This window comes from Solanum lycopersicum, chromosome 1 (genome assembly GCF_036512215.1).
Source record: "Solanum lycopersicum chromosome 1, SLM_r2.1".
NCBI lineage: Eukaryota > Viridiplantae > Streptophyta > Magnoliopsida > Solanales > Solanaceae > Solanum > Solanum lycopersicum.
The window spans coordinates 3,216,565-3,236,064 of record NC_090800.1 but is presented as its reverse complement, the minus strand read 5'-3'; the positions used below and the strand labels follow the sequence as shown (position 1 = coordinate 3,236,064).

The 19,500-nt window shown below is 31.5% G+C and overlaps 2 protein-coding genes and 1 non-coding gene across 6 annotated transcripts; all 3 read right to left on the bottom strand.

Annotated features, from left to right (window-relative positions):
- Window positions 1-541: 541 nt before the first annotated feature.
- On the bottom strand, window positions 542-9,167 carry LOC101253411 (L-ascorbate oxidase-like). Of its 3 annotated transcripts, none has more exons than XM_004228835.5 (6): window positions 8,742-9,167; window positions 7,382-7,474; window positions 5,387-5,599; window positions 4,163-4,357; window positions 1,981-2,351; window positions 542-1,354 (listed from the first exon to the last, which is right to left on the bottom strand). In XM_004228835.5, the coding sequence occupies exons 1-6, from the start codon at window positions 8,991-8,993 to the stop codon at window positions 760-762; spliced, it is 1,719 nt and encodes a 572-aa protein (XP_004228883.1). In that variant the 5' UTR covers window positions 8,994-9,167; the 3' UTR covers window positions 542-759. The 3 variants fall into 3 exon arrangements, with proteins under 3 accessions (XP_004228883.1, XP_019069547.1, XP_010314319.1); XM_019214002.3 differs by having other exon boundaries at window positions 5,387-5,604; window positions 8,742-9,126; XM_010316017.4 differs by lacking the exon at window positions 4,163-4,357.
- MIR7981b (microRNA MIR7981b) lies at window positions 3,162-3,264 on the bottom strand. The gene is given in 1 exon segment (NR_161779.1): window positions 3,162-3,264. It is a non-coding gene; the product is annotated as a microRNA MIR7981b (primary transcript).
- Window positions 9,168-13,390: 4,223 nt separating the features above from the next.
- On the bottom strand, window positions 13,391-19,391 carry LOC101258684 (signal peptide peptidase). Of its 2 annotated transcripts, none has more exons than XM_004228449.5 (12): window positions 19,215-19,391; window positions 18,679-18,777; window positions 17,204-17,319; window positions 16,964-17,115; window positions 16,763-16,848; window positions 16,304-16,431; window positions 15,460-15,510; window positions 14,892-14,978; window positions 14,709-14,778; window positions 14,441-14,577; window positions 14,247-14,324; window positions 13,391-13,658 (listed from the first exon to the last, which is right to left on the bottom strand). In XM_004228449.5, exons 2-12 carry the CDS (start codon window positions 18,716-18,718, stop codon window positions 13,584-13,586), a joined length of 1,020 nt encoding a protein of 339 aa, XP_004228497.1. In that variant the 5' UTR covers window positions 18,719-18,777; window positions 19,215-19,391; the 3' UTR covers window positions 13,391-13,583. The 2 variants fall into 2 exon arrangements, with proteins under 2 accessions (XP_004228497.1, XP_069152445.1); XM_069296344.1 differs by having other exon boundaries at window positions 17,204-17,637; window positions 19,215-19,307.
- Between the last annotated feature and the right edge of the window lie 109 nt (window positions 19,392-19,500).

Below are 19,500 nucleotides of genomic sequence, written 5' to 3'. Positions count from 1 at the left end.
TTCGTATTCAAAGAAAATTTTTGGTCATCTACAATAAATTTTACAAGAATATTAGTGAAACATAAATAAATTTGATTATCAAAATATAATTATAAATTAGTCATTGAAACAAAAAAAAAATATTTGATGAGGATTAAATTTACTCATATGGGATTATATAATATTACAAACCACAAAGGAAGTCGGCATCATAAAGACGACACTTACATTAACTACAACTATTTAATGAAACTTAATATAAATTGAATTTCTCGTAGACAGTAAAATTTCATTGTCGACAAAAAGATAACCATATAATATTATAAACCACAAAGAAAGTCAGCATCATAAAGACAACACGTAAAATTTCATTATCGACAAAAAGATAACCATATAATATTACAAACCACAAAGGAAGTCAACATAATAAAGACAACACTTACATTGACTACAACTATTAAAGAAACCTAATATAATTTGAATATCTCGTGGACAGTAAAATTTCATTGTTGACAGAAAGATAACCATATAATATTACAAACCACAAAGGAAGTCAGCATCATAAAAACAACACTTGCATTAGCTACAACTATTAAATTAACTACACAATAAAATTTCATTGTCGACAGAAAGATAACACTTACATTAACTACAATTATTAATGAAACTTAGTATAATTTGAATTTCTCGTAGACAGTCTCAATAGAAAGATAACTATAATATTACAAACCACGAAGGAAGTCTGTATCATAAATACAACATTTGCATTAACTACTATCACTATTTATTCTTATCTTTCACGAACATTTTCCTAGTCAAACCACAATTAAGTGCTTCATTAGGCACATTCTTAACAAGATGAACACCTTCAGCAAAGACAACTCCCATACCTAAATGCAAATGAGGTTCAATATGACAATGAAAAGCCCAAACCCCAGGATTATTTGCCACAAATCTTATTGCTGTCCATCCATAAGGAAATATCACAACACTATTCCTCAATGGTGGATTCTTCAAATTAAACTTGTCAACATCTTTTTTATGATCAAATTTTCCATCTCCATATCCTAACACCCAAAAATTATGTCCATGTAAATGCCAAGGGTGAATTTCACTTACATTTTCACCCAAGGCATTTGCATTTTGTAGGATTATGTCAATAGTAGTGTTGAATTTCAACATGTAAACCCTATTTCCATATGTTGAATTAGGGTTTGGTGGTGGCTTCATGATGTTGTAGTTTTTTGAGAAAGTGTTTGGTGGAGACTTAGTGTCAAATGCATTGTTTATGCCATGTTTGATTGAGCCTAAATAGGGTGTAGTTGGAAAAACTAAGGAAATGTTGTTGATTGACCATCTTGTGTAACCTTCAATCCTGTTGTTACAAAATATAAGTTATTAATTAAATAGAATGAGTAATAATTAATATTACATCTCTACTAATTTAACATTTAAGATCATTTTTATATCCAAATCTTATTATGATCATTTGTCAACAAAAATATTTTCATGTATTTTATGCACCAAGCCCAAGTAAGGGTATATATAAACAGCAAATATAATTGAAGTTATATACATTGATAACGTAAATTATATCTATTTGCATTAATTATTAGAATGTTTATATTATCAATGTAATTTAATAGGTTATAAGTAGCCGTTAACCAACCTTATTTTCTACCTAGGTTGCTATAATCCTACTTTTTATGAATGATTACCTGTAATTATCTTTTGAATTTAACTTATATACATGAGTAATAATCGGAAAAAAGTATCCTAGTAATAAATTTTAACATATTATAGCATGTACTATGTATATCTTTTTTATTATAACTTTTTTAAAGAATAGTTAAACATAAATATCATCATTATATATAAGTTAAACTCAATAATAAAGCTTCATAGTTTGAGCACCCATTAGATCCCATAGATAATTTTAATACTTTCATTATATTTTTCAAATTTTATGCATGTTCAGTCAAATATCGTCAAAGAAAGTACCTGGTTTGCGTATTGAGAAGCAAAATACGACGATTTTGTCGAGTAGGAGGCCTAGGAGACAACCCCATCAAGCCAAAAATCTTGTTAGAGAAGGTTTTGCTATAGTTATAATCATTCCAAAGAGGTGGCAAAGGTGGTGGTGAATTTGGAATTTTTGAAGCAAAATTAGGAATGTAGTTCAATATAGTAAGGCCTTGTGGTGTTTTTGGTTCTCTTCCTCTTACACTTATTGAAATCCAATAGTTGTTTGATGGATTTTGATCAGTTTTGAAGAGAATTGAATAGCTTTCACCTGAATAAATATCCATATTTTCCACAAGAAATGGTTGAATATAGTTTCCATCTGCTTCAACTACCATCATTTTGTGACCCTATATAGGACATAAAATATCATAAAACTTATATACATCGACAGTGTAATTGATTATCATATAACATATTAAGTTTATATTTTGTCAACTCAATTATTACATCCTCTTACCTCCCCCCACCCCTCACCCTTTCCACTTTCGGACTCTAAAATGAATATCAGATCACTTATAGAAAAAATGCAAAATATCAAGTATATATTTTCTTCGTTTCATTTTATATGTCATCTTTCGGATTTCAAGAGTCAAAACAATTCTCTCTTTGACCATACGTTTTTCATAGGTCTTTTAAACATTTTGAACTATCAATTGTTATGGCTCATAGTACTTTTTACGTAGTTTACAAATATACAAATTTCATTTCAAAAAAATTGAAGATTCCATGCACAAATTTCCGATCAAACTTAAACTGTTTTACTCTCAAAACATAAAATAAAAACTCCAATCTGATGTAATTTTAAGTGTTTGTTATTTCAGGACTCGTTTGATCATGAATTTACTTTTTACCCTTTCTAACTTTTATTTGGTGGGTACAAAGGTCCCTATTTCCAAACTACTCAACTTTCTTAAAGCTATGTAGTTTTCAACTTTGCACCAATTATGTTAATCTATCAAATTCTCTTTTTAAAAGAGGTTTGAGAGGATATAAAGAAGATTTGTGTGATTCTTGAGTAAGTATCAAATCTAATAATAGATTTGATATATAATATAGGGAAAATATCCAAGTACCCCCTCAACTTATGCTCGAAATCCCATAGACACACTTATACTATACTAAAGTCCTATTACCTCCCTGAACTTATTTTATATGTAATTTTCTACCCCTTTTTAGTCTACGTGGCACTAGTTCAAAAAAAAAAGTCAATCATCGTTGAGCCCACAAGATAGTGCCACGTAAGCTAAAAAGGGGTAAAAAATTATTAATAAAATAAGTTCAGGGGGGTAATAGGTTCTTAGTATAGTATAAGTGTGTCTCTGAAATTTCGGGCATAGGTTGAGGGGGTACTTGGGTATTATCCCAATAATATATAAATATGACTTTTAATTTGGGTTCAGCTGGTAACTTTGATTTTCAATTTTGGGTGTAGTAAACACTTAAAATTGTATAAAATTAAAGAAATAGATACATTCATCCTATATGACACCCTACAAGGGAATTTTGTGTCCTACGTAGCATCTTACATGTATTATGTCACGTAGGACACATGTGTTTACTTGTTTAATTTTATACAAGTTTAATTGTATATTTGTGCATTCTCAAAATTAGAGAGCATAGATGTCAGCTAAAGTCAAATTAAGTGTCACGTTTATGTATTATACCTTTAAATTTTGATATTGACTTGTAATTTTATTCAGTTTCAAATAAAAATGAATGAATTTTTTTTAATGATCTGACCACATATTTAAAACCTTCATGGGAGTGGAGTTGACTCGCTCTTCCTACTTTTAAAGATAGATGAAAAAAAAAATTTACATGTTCTAGTTTGAATTGCATGTAAATTGATTCTGACATCATCTTTATAAAAATAAAAGATAAAAAATATAATTGACTCGTCGATCAAATGACTTTAAAGTTGTAAATAAAGAATAATAACTTTGTAAAAAGCGAAAAAAAAGAATAATAATTTTGACGTGACACGAAAGATAAATAAAAGTTATATTAATTTTAAAGAATATAATTGACTCGTCGATCAAATGACTTTAAAGTTGTAAATAAAGAATAATAACTTTGTAAAAAGTGAAAAAAAAAAAGAATAATTATTTTGACGTAACACGGAAAATAAATAAAAGTTATATTAATTTTGTGGCTTTACCTCAATGGCCAAGTTGAGTGATGCCAATGCTGTGGTGCTGGCAACCCTAAGTCTATAAGTCTTGTTTGGATGAACTTTGAAAATTTGGGGTGCGTATTGTTCATCCCCTCTTAACTTGCACTGAGGAATGGGTAATTTGCTAAATTGCGCCGCAATAGAACAATTGAATTGACCTCTTCCATTCATCAATAAAGTCTAATTTAATTTATCAATAACAAAAATAAAAAAAATTAAATAAGAAAAGTGGTTGCAATAATTCTTTTAAATATAATGGATATTGTTAATTAATTACTATGTTTGATTTTCAGAAATTGTATTTTTCTTTTGTGTAAAAAAAAGTGCTCTTTTGATCATATATTTAATGGAAAAAGGATAAATATATTCCTGCACTATCGTAAATGGTATGCAAATACCCTTTTTCATATTTTTAGAATATTGGCGTTCCTGCTGTCTAAAAACTAGAGCGTAAATGTCTTTCACTCTAACGGAAGATTAAATAGGGACATGTGACACAATCTTATCTGTCGATTCAATATTTAATAAATGTCGAGTCGATGGATAAGATTATGACACATTTATATCTGTTAGTATAAAGGATATATATATATATATATAATTTTTTGACGGCATGGACACCAATGTTCCAAAAATATGACGAAGGGTACCTACATACTATTTACGATAGTTTGAAGATATATTTATCATTTTCTCATATATTGAATTAGTTAGATGATTCAAACTAGTGATATTGTGTGAAGAAAACATAATAGAAAATCTACCTACTATATTATTAAAAAAAAAATATCTTTTATCCCTTTATTACGGGGAGAGAATAATTAGAGAAATCGAACTCATACCAACAAAAAGTGAAAATTTAGTTAATCAATAAACAAAGCTACTAAGATTCTTCGCAATATATGATACTTTATTAGCAAAGTACAAGGATAAATCTTGATTTTCTTTTATTTTTATATTTGTAATTTTCATACCTAATTAGTTCTATAATTCATGGTTATAATTGATATATCGAAACCATATTATAAGAAAAAAAAGTGGACTTCTATTAGTTCTGTCAATAATTTACGGTATGAGTTGTGATGAGATAGTTGAGATCCCTTCATCTTTAATTATAGGTTTCAGGTTTGAAATTTGAGTATGAAAGAAAATTTATAATTCAATACGCGAATTCTGATTAGTCAGACTCCAATGCAGATAGATATGTACCTGTGGTTCACCAATCCAACGAAAAGGCTTAGAAGAAAGATCAATTTGTTGGTCATGATAACTTTTATGCCACCAATCACTAAGTAACAAATTCAACTCTTCATCGTAATGGAATGGTTCTTTTTCATCTTTTGGTACTTCAACTATGAGTGAACCATATAGTCCTGCTGATCTTTGCATTCCATAGTGTCCATGATAGAAATATGTCCCTGCCTAATCTACTTCAATTGATTAGTCAACACACACACACACACATATATATATATAATTGATGAGTCAACACACACACACATATATATATATATTTTAAAAAAGTAATTTTTTAGTTGGATAGATATTGAGTTCATATTGCAAAAGTAGATAAACAAAAGACTGATGTACAAAGTATCGTGTGTTCACGTATGTTTAGGAAAGGGCTTGATTCAAAGCATATGATGTATTCCCTTTGTTTGAAAAAGATTGACCTAGTTTGACTTGGAACGGAGTTTAACAAAAGAAAATAGTTTTTTTAATCTTGTGGTTCTAATTTAAAGTTATGTCAAATGTACCAAAATACTCTTTAATCTTGTGGTCTTAAATATGTCATGTGGAAAGTTAAAGTTCAAGTGTTGCCAAAAAAGGAAACGGGTCATTCTTTTTTAAACAGACTAAAAAGGAAATAGGGTCATTTTATTTAAAACGGAGGGAGTAAATAGTTTATTCTAATGTAAGCTCAACTTTAACAGTTACATGGAGACTACTTAATCGTTGCTATAAGGTTTCATGCACGGTGCTGAGAAAGGTTGACCTCAAGAGCAGGGGCGGACCTAGAGTCAACCGATGGGGTTCGGGTCAAAAAAAGTTCGTTGTATATTTAAGGTAGTTTTAAAAAAAAATTGTTTATATATTTGAACCTCCTGAATATAAGATTAAAGATTGGCTTAGTGGTTGAAGGGTTCAAATCTTAAGCACTACTCTCTCTTTTTTTTCAACCCCCTTAATGGAAATTCTGAATCCGCCATTGTTCAAAAGGCGTAATATAGATAGTCTACCTAATTATGCAAGCAAATATTAATGATTACTTTTACGACTCGAACTAGATCAAAATATAAAATAGGAACAACTTTATCGTTGATCCAATGTAGTCCTCCAATAGTGTTCATGGTAGAAATATGTCCCTGCCTATAGTATTAAAATAAACTTAACACATTTATTTTTTGAAAAATGTAATTTTTAGTTGGATAGATATTGTGTTCATATTACAAAAATAGATAAAGTAACGATTGATATACAAAGCATCACGTGTTTACGCATATTTAGGAAAGGATTCCTTTCAAAGTATATGATCTAAATATTTTATTCTAATGTAAATATTAGTGATTGTTTTTATTATTTAAACTTTGACTTGTAAATTACACGAAGTTTATTTTATCGTTATTATAAGGTTTCATGCAAGGTGCAAAGAAAGGTCCACTTTAAAGGGTGAGACGTAGACAATCTACCTAATACAAGCAAATATTAATGGTTACTTCCACGACTCGAACTAAATCAGATGGAGACAACTTTATCATTGTTTCAAGGGAAAATGCACAAATATTCCCCAACCTAAGCTCGAAATTTCAGAGATACATTTATACTATACTAAAGTCTTATTATCCCCTTGAACTTGTTCTATAAATAATTTTCTATCCCTTTTCGACCTACGTGACATTAGCTTGAAAAAAATATATCAAAATGGGCTGGGCCCATAAGATAGTGTCATGTAGGCCGAAAAGAGGTTGAAATAATTCATAAAATAAATTCAGGGGTAATAAGATTTTAGTATAGTGTAAGTGTTTCTGAGATTTTAGACATATGTTGAGGGTACTCGTGCATTTTCCCCTTTTTCAATATTCATGCTTCACTTATTTAACATATCATTAAAATTTCTACAATAAATGTTTCTTATTCTAAAATTAAAATGTCAAATATTTTAGAATAATAAATTCATTATTTTCTAAAGAGTGAAATAATTACCTTGTCAACTTTAAATTTGTATAGGAATGTTTCTCCAGGATTAATGGGACATTGGGAGATCAATGCAGTTCCATCAGCCCATGGTGTTCCAATCTATAATTACAAAAAATTCACCAAAAAAACAAAAAAAAAATGTTATATATAAGAAATAATTATCAACATTATTTTTAAAAAAATTCACTTTTTCCCATTGAACATAAATTTCCTTATCGAAAAATATTCAGTGACTATTTTCACAAATATTTGGATTAAATCAGTGAAAAGGGGAAAAGAAAAAGAGTAGTGTTTCACATTGAAAAAGTTAGAAAGTTTTCTAATATAATTTCAATGTGAATTTATTTCTCGATGGGTATTTTAAAGTACGTTATTTAGTGAGAATAGAATTTCTCGATAGGTACTTTCAAATAAGTTTATTTAGTGAGAATAGAATGAAAAATCATATTTTATAAGATGAATTTTTCATTAATTTGAGATGAAAAAAGCATGATACTTTTAATTAGCTATATATATTAATATATATTAATATTGAAGAAATTTGTTATAACCTTCTTTCATCACATAAATTAGGTCACCTAAAAATTAATTACAAATAACTTTTTATAAGAATGATGAATTGATGAGCTGCAAAAATATATATAGAGTACTAACTGACTTACACTAGTAGTGTAAAAATCTTCTTTTAACACTATGTTAGGTATAAATTAACAGGAAAACAAGTTACTTAAAAATAAGAAAAATATTTTTTCTGATAAATATAGAAAGTAAAAAAAATTTGTGAGTAACAATATTTAAAATATTTTATATAATATTTTCTTTCAAATATTTCTAAAAAAAGGGACTTTTTCAGAGGTAAATATTGAAAAACATTTTTCTTCGTACTAAACATACTTTGATATTTATGTCAAAATTATTTTGTATATAATATATACATCAAATCGAAACACGATCTCACTGAAATCTCAGCATCACCACTTATACTATCAACAACAACAAATTCAGTAAAACTTTACATAGTATTTTCCTTGATCATTCCTGCTCCCTACTTCGCACCCCAATTCAAGACCCCTCTCATCCCATATAGTATTTTGTTATATTACATAAAATTACTTTATATATAACATTTTCTTGCTTATCTATCAAATAGTTTTATTTTATTTTTTTTTTAAAAAAAAGAGACTTTTTTTCAGGGGTAAGTGTTGAAAAACATTTTCCTTCATAATATATATCAAAATTACTTTACATATAACACATACATAAAATCGAAACACTCTTATTGAAATCTCTTACTTCACCACTTACACTACCAACAATAACAAATTCAGTAAAATTTTACGTAATGTATACGCAGACGTTATCCTACCTGTGAGATTCCATGCCAATGAATGACTAGTCCTTCAGTATGAAGATTATTGGTAAGGTGAACAAAAATGGTGTCACCAACAATTGCTCTAATTGTTGGACCAGGAAATTGTCCATTGATAGATATCACAACACCATCCACACCATCTGGACACCAATGCATGTACTCAACCTCCCATTTATAATCCCTATTTTTGGCTGAAATTGATGACAACAATAAAAACAAGTACAAGATGCCTAATAATGAAGACATATTTATATTATTATTATTATCAAACTAATTAACATAGGGAGTATAGACAACCAATAAGTTGGTCTTAAATTTATAACATTTTTTTGTGTATAGGTATTTGGCCCAAGACAATATAATGAGTTGAGGCTCTATCGAAAACAACTGATGCTAGCCTCTCTATATATAAGGGTGGAGCCACTTTAGTCGAAAGGTGGTCTAGTGCACACCTTTTGCGAGAAAATTATATGCGTGTGCGTGAAGGTTAAATGTTACTCTCTCCGTTTCAAAAAGAATGTTTCTATTTTCTTTTTAGTTTGTTTAAAAAAGAATGATCCATTTCCTTTTTTGGCAACACTTTAACTTTAACTTTCCACGTGACATGTTTAAAACCACAAGATTAAAGGGCATTTTTGGTACATTTGACATAACTTTAATTTAAAACCACAAGATTAAAAAGTCGTTTCTTTTCTTAAACTCCGTTCTAAGTCAAACTAGGTCATCCTTTTTTAAACGAAGGGAGTAGTTATTATGAGTGTATAGGGATAAGGTACTAGTACCCCCTAGGCTATTACCGAAATTCCAGAGACATACCTTGACTAAACTAAGGTCTGGTCTTATTACCCCTTAATCTTATTATTTTTGTAATTTTACACCTTTTTTTACGTGACATACTCAGTGACTCCACGCAACTAAGGCGCGTGGGAGATATTTGGATGCCACGTAAATCAAAAGGTGCACAAAATTACAAAAAAAAAAAAGAAGATATAAGGAGTAATAAGACCTTACTTTATTTATGGCGTGTCTCTAAAATTTCGATCAGTCTAGGTGGGGTACTTGTACATTTTCCCTAAGTGTACGTTCAATTTGTACACTCTTCACCAATTTTTTAGCTCTGGCAATGTTTATATACCTTCATAAAGCGAAAATACGATTTGTGTACATATCTTTTTTTTTATTATTCAGAATCTATTTGTGAAATTACACTGAATATATTGTTATTATTCTTGTTATTGTTCATGAGGTGTTAATTGGCCGAAGAACCGAGGATACTCTTATTGGACCCGACCTAGCTCTATACCTCTTCTAATTATTTGTATTAAAATCCGACTTAATTTAAATTCATGCATTGTAAGTCTTACTTTTAGAGAAGACGTTTTCAAATAAGACTTTTTTCTATTCTTAAAAAACTTTTAGACCTGAATTTCATTTTACGAAAAATGAAGGAATCCGAACCGCCCCATCCATACACCACAATCACATTACATGATTTTAACTCTCTTTTTTAATAATTTTTAAATGAATTTGGCCTTAGATTATATAGCTTATATATAACACTATAAAAAGAATAAATTCGTTATAGTACATTTGTATATATGAAGGAATTTAATCCATTAATTTGGTATAAAGAACAAAATTCATGACTTTTTTGTTACTTTCCCTTCAAGAGAATTATCGTTACGAAATTAAATGTCTTTCGAAAAAAAAAGTATCACGAAATTAATTGGACCAATAAAAATAAATATTTATAATATAAAGCTATTCAAAAATATATATTTAATAGGAAGAAAGTCATATATACCAAACGGATCCTAAAATTTTAATAGAATTCACAAACCCTAACAAATAGCTCTAATTAATTATTAGTACTTTTCTAATTACCATCTATGATTGACTAATTATAATATCAGTATTAAGTATGATGATATTTTTTTTTTAATCTAGTGATAAAATGAGAAGAAATATGCATGTACATTCCTCGACACGAGGTTCGTCAATGCCTTTAAAAATGAGACATATATCTTAGACCTCAAAAATCGAAGGACCTACTTTTTTTTTAGTAATAACAAAATTATCTTAAGCTTTTTTTTTAACAAAAAAAATAACAAATGTTTTAATTTATTTCGACACATTAAAGAAAGTTTCTTTTTTATGGATCAATTTTAAATTTAACTTCCACATAATATGTTTAAGATCACAAAATTATATATCGAGAGAGTTTAAGATCATAAAAAAAGTAAAAAAAATTATCAAAAAAAAAATAACTTGAATCTCAAATATATAAAAAAGTAATTAAAATTTAGACATTCAACTTATTTTTGACTTAAATTACTAATTAACTTGAACCGTCACGATATGCTTATTTAAAGTTTGTCATAAGGTAGATACATGAAGCAGTAAACAGTGGCATGGTAAGGGATGAAATATAATATTTATTCATTTTTAGAGTCGTTATTTCTGTAAATTTATTTGCTAGGTTGAAATTTTGAGTCTGATTTATATGTAAACGTTGCCTTAAATCTCAACCATATGCTCATATGCTCCAAAATATGTTCTCTATAACTTTCAATAACCAAGTCCTCAAGGTACTCAAGATGACCAAGTCCCTATTGTGGGTGGAATAGTTAATGAAATATGAGCCTTGAGGAATACTTAATGAAATTCTCCATGTAGATATGCCCCAATAATGTCCCTTTTTAGCATAATTTCATGATATGTGTGCATATTGTATCATACTTAGTACAAGTAATGTACTAACGTATTTTCTTCCTTTTTCCCTAACATTTTAGGTTCCGGTCGTTGAAGGGCTTTGAGATGACTTTGAAAAAGACTTGAAATTCTCAACCTCACTTTCTGAGGACAATGTCACTATCAAACTTATGATGTTGTTCTAGTTTTAAGGCTCCTATGTTCTTTCCTTTTTCATTTGAATACTAAACAATGTATGACCTATATGTGGTCTTATTATATTGATGTATGGGCTAGGCCCAAATTGTTACACTCTTGCTAGATGGTTATGAGATGAGACATGCTTTTGAGACTATATTATATTTTATATATCTATATGCAATAAAAGTAGAAGACTAAGTAATCTTCCTATACGAAAGGTCTATGTATACTCGATATAAATATTATGTGTATGTAGAAATCTATGTAAGCCTCAATGTAGAAATAATGAAAAGTTTTTAATAATTTTGCATTTTTAACCTATGAATGTAATGATGTAAGCTAAGAGGCTAGTCTTAGTCCTCAAAGAGGCCGCCGCCGCCGGTTACGTATAGGGGTTGCTCCCGAAATGTGACAGTAGGATTGTTGTAACCCTTCTCCAACTCATTAAGGGGTCCTCCTGTTATCTAAATCAATTAATATCATGTATATTTTCTACACCGATGACTTATCAATCACAGAAATATATCACGTTTTGATATCTACTCTACTTTTACAATCAACATACGAAACACGACAACTCAACATAAAATAAATATTCCTAGGGGAAAAATTAAACAGGCAAGATTTTTCTCTTCAGATAGCTTTGGTGAGCATACTTGATTTTCGGAGGATTTAAAATTTATTTCATGTTATTGTTCATTTTTTTGTGGGTTTTGTCCCCACGTCTGTCATAGTATTAAAGGCTTCATAGGTTGTTATAGTTGAGGAATTTCTTAGTACTTTCTTTCCTTTAATGATTGTGTTATGATGTATTATTATTATTTGAATTTAGTAGTTTCAGACATTTCAATTGATTATACATTGAGATAAATGTATGTGCTAAATCTATTATCGTTTGAGTCTTTCACTAAATAGTCAGTCAAATCAAGAATTTATTTCGGGATCGAAAATGATTTTTGAGTGTCGCCAAAGTCTAGGGTATAGGCTTAGGAAGTGACAATTGATTCCATAGAGATATTAGTTTCTCCAGAAAAGTATCGAAATTACACCGTTATTATAAAAAAAAATCGGAATGTATTCTTCATCTATCCATTTATTTTAGAAAAAATACCCCTCTGTTTACATTTTTGTCTTAGGCATATCACAAGATTTTTCTCTGTTTACTGAGTATGTTGTTGCATGGACCAATTCGGATAGTGGTAAAGTCTGCATACACTCAACCTCCTTAGACCTCGGATGGTGATAAAGTCTACATACACTCAACCTCCTTAGACTTCATTTAGTGAAATTTCATTGAGTATGTTTTTGTATAAACCAATTCGGGTAAGGATTGAAGATCCCAAACCTCATTTAGTGAATACACTCTATCTTCTCTAGACCTCATTTACCGAAATTTCACTAGGTATGTTGTTGTATGAACCAATTCGAATAGTGGTAAAGTCCACATACACGCAACCTTATTAGACCTCGAATAGTGGTAAAGTCTGATACACTCAACCTCCTCAGACTTCATTTAATGAAATTTCACTGGATATGTTATTGTATAAACCTGGTAAGGATTGAAGATCCCGAACCAACGATAATAACATACTCAGTAACAAGTGAAATCAGAAAAGAACAAGATGTACGCAGACGTTACCAACTATCTTTCATGACTAAAAAACATCACAAAGGTATAGTGATTAAAGGTCATAAATTTGTAATCACTACCTCATAATTGCAAAGATTAACCAACTTCAAATCTCATGGAGTTAGGGGCAATAATATTAAGATTGACAATTGAAATGTTAAATTTTTTGGGTAAATAACATTGAAGCCAATCTCATCAATATTTCACTAAACAATAATCTAAAAGTACAAAACAAAAAAAAGTTCTTTTCCTAACCAACAATCTCTGCATCAGTTGGAAGGTCATATATCCCTACTGTAACTCTTCTTAAAGCCTCACTCTACTTTCTTGCTCTCTTCCGCGGCGACTTCTTCAGTGCTCTGTGTTTTCGACTCATCGAACTCCAACAACTGTTCAACCATAAGATCAAGAATGCAATACAAAGGTTTAGAAAAGCCCCATCTAGTGTTGCTCTTATAAGAAGGAGAAAATAAAACAAGATTAGAGATAAGTCTTTGCTTAAACGCGTATATATGAGAGAAGGCCACATTGTGGCATGGTAGTAGTCAATGAAATGAGATGAAAACCGTAAGGAAACAGAGTTCGAATCCTAGAGGAGGCACTGCCTGGAAAACTTATTCGGTACATGAGCCGATGGGAGACAGCAGGTACATGACAGAATTGAGGTGTGCCCAAGGTTTCGTGGACACTACCATTATCAAAAAAACGTTAAAAATTGAGAGGAGGAAACTACACAATTATGACAATCCCTACTACTTATCAAATCCTACGCTATGTCACTGAGAGAAATTGACCGATAAGACATGCTTGGGGCCTAAAACGACGTACTATTATACTTTATGACCGAATTCACCAAGTTCTGAATACACAGCAATTTAGAGTAAAACAGTAAACAGACACTCAAGGCCCATATAAAGTAAGACGGAAACAAATGGAGCGAGGAAGTTATAGATTAGATTATAAAAAGAAAAGTTTACCGGCTTCATATCCCCATTCCAAATGCAGTGCACAGCCACAAATCCAATTACAGCTGGAACAATATACAACAACGCGGGCTGGAACAAAAGGAGTACGCAGAGTGCAAGGTTAGAGAATATCGAGAAGGTTGAAAAACAAGGGCACTGTAGTCCTACTACAGAATAAAAGAAACAAGCGTTTCTGGGACACCAACCTGTGCAGCTTGAAACCAGTTCATCACAATAATGGTTGAAATCACACCAACAGCGTATCCCGAAAATGCACTTATAAAGTATTGAGGCCCCTTTCCTCTGGAGACATCAAAGCGGAGTGCCAAAGCCACAAAAATGCCTGAACAACAGGATAATTACTAGTTTATGACAAAAACTAAATAATGGGAGGTTTGCAAATTCATATATTGGCTTTTGTAGAAAGGTCATTTAAAAGCAACAGGTCTTTATGGTAAAAGAAAGATGTTATACCAGGAATTACAATATCTCCGAGACCCAACATTGAAAAGGGACGTTTCAAATCCGCTGTGGGGAACAAAAGCTGCAAAAGGAAACAAAAAGCAAATTCTAATTACGAAGAGTAAAAACGACGAAAAAGGTCAGTATTCACATATTGGAAGAAAAGCTAGATGAAAAGAAAAAAACTATACGCACCTTGATAGGAGCATCAAAAGACTTAGCAACACTAACCATCACTGGGGTAAAAAAGACCCAAAAGATGTCATACACAAAAAGTCCAGCCTGCAGTTAAGAACATAGTATTCATTCAGCAAAAAGACAGTGATTTGATGCATAGAGAAAATGCCAGAACCAACGTCACATAAAGCTAAGGAAACTCTATTTATTTCTCGATCCACTATGTATCATACACGGGAAAAAGGATGTGTTTATGTAATGCACACTTAGGAGATGGCTCATTAAAAGTTCCACTTCAACTATTTAGTCGTGCAGTATAGCCCAATAGGAATAAACAGAATGACACCTCTGTCCCAAAATAAGTGTCACCTTAGGAATTCATGACAAAAAATTGTTATGTTTTTTCAACTACACCCTCATACACCATCTTGTTTAAGTGTCAAATTCTCAAGCAACATTTATAGAATAAGGGTAGTCTAGTAAACAACACATAGTATTTAATTTCTTAATGGACGAGATTTTTGCTAAAGTGACACTTATTTTGGGACGGGGAAAGTACATATTAAAGTAAAACTTCTCTCCTTACCAATAGTATGGCACCAGTCTTAAATGATCCAAGGGAAAGCATTTCAATCCCCTGCACGTTCAAACGGAAAAATAAAGTCCATTATTCAATACTTCAGTTATACAAGGAAAGTAGGGGCATGCCACCTTAACTTTTTATCTATCTATAAACAGCAAACATCAAAGAAGTCCAAATGGTAGCTATAAGCTATATAGACCTATGGGCTATGAGCTTCTTCAAAGAATATCAAGGACGCTTTTGGAAAATAAAGGACTCATAGGCAGGTGAACTGTAGTAATAAATGTAAGTTGAACCACCAATCTATATGACATATCTAGAAGTAACGATCAAAAGGAGTGGGCTAAGTTAATTGGACTTCGATGATTCACAGACATCAAACGGAGAGAGAGAGAGAGAGAGTGCACATTCATGTCACGGACTTGACACTAGAGAAATGATTGATGCTAGCATGTTTTTTTGTCTTTGCAGGGATTTGAACCTGCGACCTCATAGGTCTCACCCACTTCATTGACCACTAGGCCACACCCTTGGGTGCTAACTCTAAGAAAATCTTATGCATAAAATGAAGCCAGATCAACCAAAATCACTATTTCAACTTCAAATAATCAAAACAAGATCTACAGTTCATTAGACAGAGAGAGAGACACACAATGGTAACATAACTAGCTGCAACAGTGTGACAAGCTTTTTTTCTTTGAGAAAGAACGACGTGACAAACTTTGTTAACAGAAACAAACATTCAATTCAGTGTCCAACCAGCAGAAGAGAAAAGATGATGCAAGAAGGTTGTTTCAGGATCTTAAAGCAAACAGATAATGTAACTACGCTAGTTGTACAGACAAACCTGAATAGAAAATGCAAGGCCCAATACATTGTTAGCTAGCCAATGCTTCTGTTTAGCATACCATACACAGAACATGGTTCCAGGAATTGCAGCAACAATCTGGGACCTTGTGAACTCAAACTCCAAAGCTGAGAAAGAAACAAATAAACATCATCTCTAGAGAAAAGAGAATGCAGAAAACTAACATATTCCAGTCAAAGATGTGAAGGTGTACCACCTAGTGTGGTATGTAGGGAAATGCCATTAATTAATGATTTTACAAGGGTGGGGGGAAGAAGAAAATCCATAGTGAGTAAAGCAAGATTTAGATTCTTTCGGGGAGAAAAAGCCGGTCGCCAACTAGTATTTTTCAATAGGAAAAAGAAGTGGTCCATTATTTTTGTCTATGCATCTGATTGATGCTATCAATGAAATCATATTACTTCATTTAAAAAGAAAAAAAAAAGAGCCGGTCCATACAGCGGAAATATGGGAAGTGCCATATTACGAGATCTTCATTCCACTTTTCCGGCAAGAATCGTTTGATAGCAGGTAACAGTGTTGCACTGCAAAGGCCCAAAGAAAGAGATGATATTAAAACATATAATGAAACTACTTTTTAGAAAATTGCATAAAAAATATACTAAGCATAGTAGAATGATCCATACGGAAAGAACATACGCAAAAGCAGCAATGCCAAGTACAAAAAAGTAGCACGTCAATACAGCATTAACCAGGTCTTTTGAGAGGAACTTAAAAAGCAAGAACAATGACAAGAGCATTGCACTTCCAACCAAGGGGAATCTCATTGCATGTTCCTTAGACATTGTCTCCTACAAAGTAGAACAGAATAAGTTTAAGAAACATCAAAACAGATAACATATAAAAGCAAGACTGCAACTTAAGAGTCGGGGAATATACCGTAGGTGGAGTAGGCTTAACAGAACGGTAGCAACCCACAAAAACAGTGAGACAAGCCGTTAGCACGACATTCAAATTTGGGTCCACATTCACAACCAGTGGGGCCAAACTCAAACCTGAAATTCACAACCAAAAACACAAGAGTTCTCAAGGTAATTCAGAAACATGAAGTCAAGAAAGAGATTTGGAATAACCAGCAGCCTTTTCTCTCTCCACAGACCACACAACCAGAAACTTTTTCTAATCATAAAGATGATGCATTGGGGAAAGGAGAGAAAAGATGAAAAGAGACAACAGCAATAGAGCTCCCTGAGGTGTGTTGACTGAACTGTCCTAACAGGAGGCCATTTGATTGATTGAAACATCCAACACTAAGGAAAAATCTTAAAGCCCCTTCAATACAAATTCATCAATGTACACCCACAAAGTCGGACCTATTAAAATACAGGAAACTAGGTAATGAGCAGACACCCAACAGACAACAGAACACGAGGAAACTTTTGAACAGCCATCACAACACTATATCAGCATGTACTCTATAGTCTAAAATGACTTGATGACAGTACCTAGCTAACAAGGAAAGTCGATTGCAGAGAACACCAACAACAAGAATCCACCAAAAATTGTGATATTTGAAGGGAAATGGCCAACTATGGGAGGGTGCTACACAGCAGCATATCAATCAATCAATCAACTAGGCCTTATACCCAAACTAGTTGGCATCAGCAAGGGCCAAACACCAGTTAACCTAGCAATATACATTTTGCTGAACATGCATTGAAGTTCAAGAGTAAGAAGGATGGTCCCATAGGCCCCTTGAAAATAAGCCAATGCCTACTTCAGAAGCATAAATACATAAAATGATGCCTGTGGGCCCAAATCATCAGACCATTTGATCGAACATTGTATTAAAATCATCAAACCTAAGGAAGACAGTAATGTGAAGCCAATGAGAATTTCCCGAGGTTTGACCTCTTACAATAAGCAAAAAAATATTATGGCAGCTATAGAGTAGGATATTTGGTCTTAACTTTGACAAGCATAAGGGATAAAACTTAAGCATAGGAATAAAGGAACTGTTCTGTTTTACAACACATCTGAAGTGAGGAAAGTATAATAGCAACAACAAACACAAAAGAGAATCATACATATACAGTTGTAGCATCTATTTACTCCGCAAATCTAAATGACACATATCCAAACACTCATAAATCCATTCTTCATAATCAAAGAAGAAACTTAAGAATTATGAGTTCTAAAGATTTATCAAAATAATTTCAATTGACACCGTTGCTCATCTCATATCCTGCAGATGGATTCCTTCACTTCCAAATTCCAAGTTATCACAAAACAAATCAAACTCACTATACTATACATTACTAAAAGAAACATTCATGAATTGAATTGCACAAGATAAACTCATTTTACTATGTAATCCAGCTACCATTAAGAAACGCGCATGAATCAAATCGAACCTGCTAAAGCAACATTTGCTAATCGTTCACTATTCATCATCCTCACAGACTACTAACTCAGAAAACACTTAGTTTTCTTCCCACAGCAACAGAGATAAGCTGCAACAAGCCCCAAAAAAAAGTATCAGTAACAATAATCAACATTAACATCTTTTCAGATCCTAAAACATTAATCTTACAAAAATAAATAAAGGTTCAATCTTTAACAATATTTCTCACCAAATTTATCAAGATTTCGTCTTTCTACACATTTCAACAAAAACCCAATTCTAGGATATCAATAAACTTGCCTCTTAACATACAAACAAATCAATTGGGATTAAAAAAAAAGACCCCCAAATCTCTTAACTACATTAATTAACCTCTAACACACATGAAAACCCAATAAACTGAAAATTTCAAAAAATCCAAATTCTCAACAAAAACCCAATCCTATAAAAAGCATAAAAGATTGTTTTTTTAGGAAAAACAAAGAACCCCAAATCAAAATATTAAGTCAAAACACATATATCACAAGGTTTTTGATTAATTTTTACCTTACAAAACAGAAGTAAAATTGCTGATCTCCGAGTAGACAGATCAAGATGAGATTTTTCAACAAGATAGAATTTTTTGTAACGTTTTTGGATTTTTTATTTTTTTTTCTTATTATTTATATATATATATTTGGGAAAAAAATAATAAATCAAAATAAGGGTTTTAAGATTTGGGTCAAAATATAGTCATTGGGAGAAGCACGTTGAGATTGGTTGTTTCAACCAATAGGATATCGCCACGTCAACATATTGAGAAATTATGACACGTGGAACTCTCTCAAATTTT

Coding starts and splice junctions, on each gene's coding strand:
- LOC101253411 (XM_004228835.5), bottom strand. CDS start 8,993: ATGTCTTCATTATTAGGCATCTTGTACTTGTTTTTATTGTTGTCATCA. Junction 4,358..5,386: donor GTTGGATTGGTGAACCACAG/GTACATATCTAT, acceptor AAATTAAATTAG/ACTTTATTGATGAATGGAAG. Junction 1,355..1,980: donor CTTCTCAATACGCAAACCAG/GTACTTTCTTTG, acceptor TTGTAACAACAG/GATTGAAGGTTACACAAGAT.
- LOC101258684 (XM_004228449.5), bottom strand. CDS start 18,718: ATGATGAATAGTGAACGATTAGCAAATGTTGCTTTAGCAG. Junction 16,849..16,963: donor CTTGGCATTGCTGCTTTTGC/GTATGTTCTTTC, acceptor GGGCCTTTGCAG/TGCAACACTGTTACCTGCTA. Junction 14,578..14,708: donor CGGAGATATTGTAATTCCTG/GTATAACATCTT, acceptor CCTGTTGTTCAG/GCATTTTTGTGGCTTTGGCA.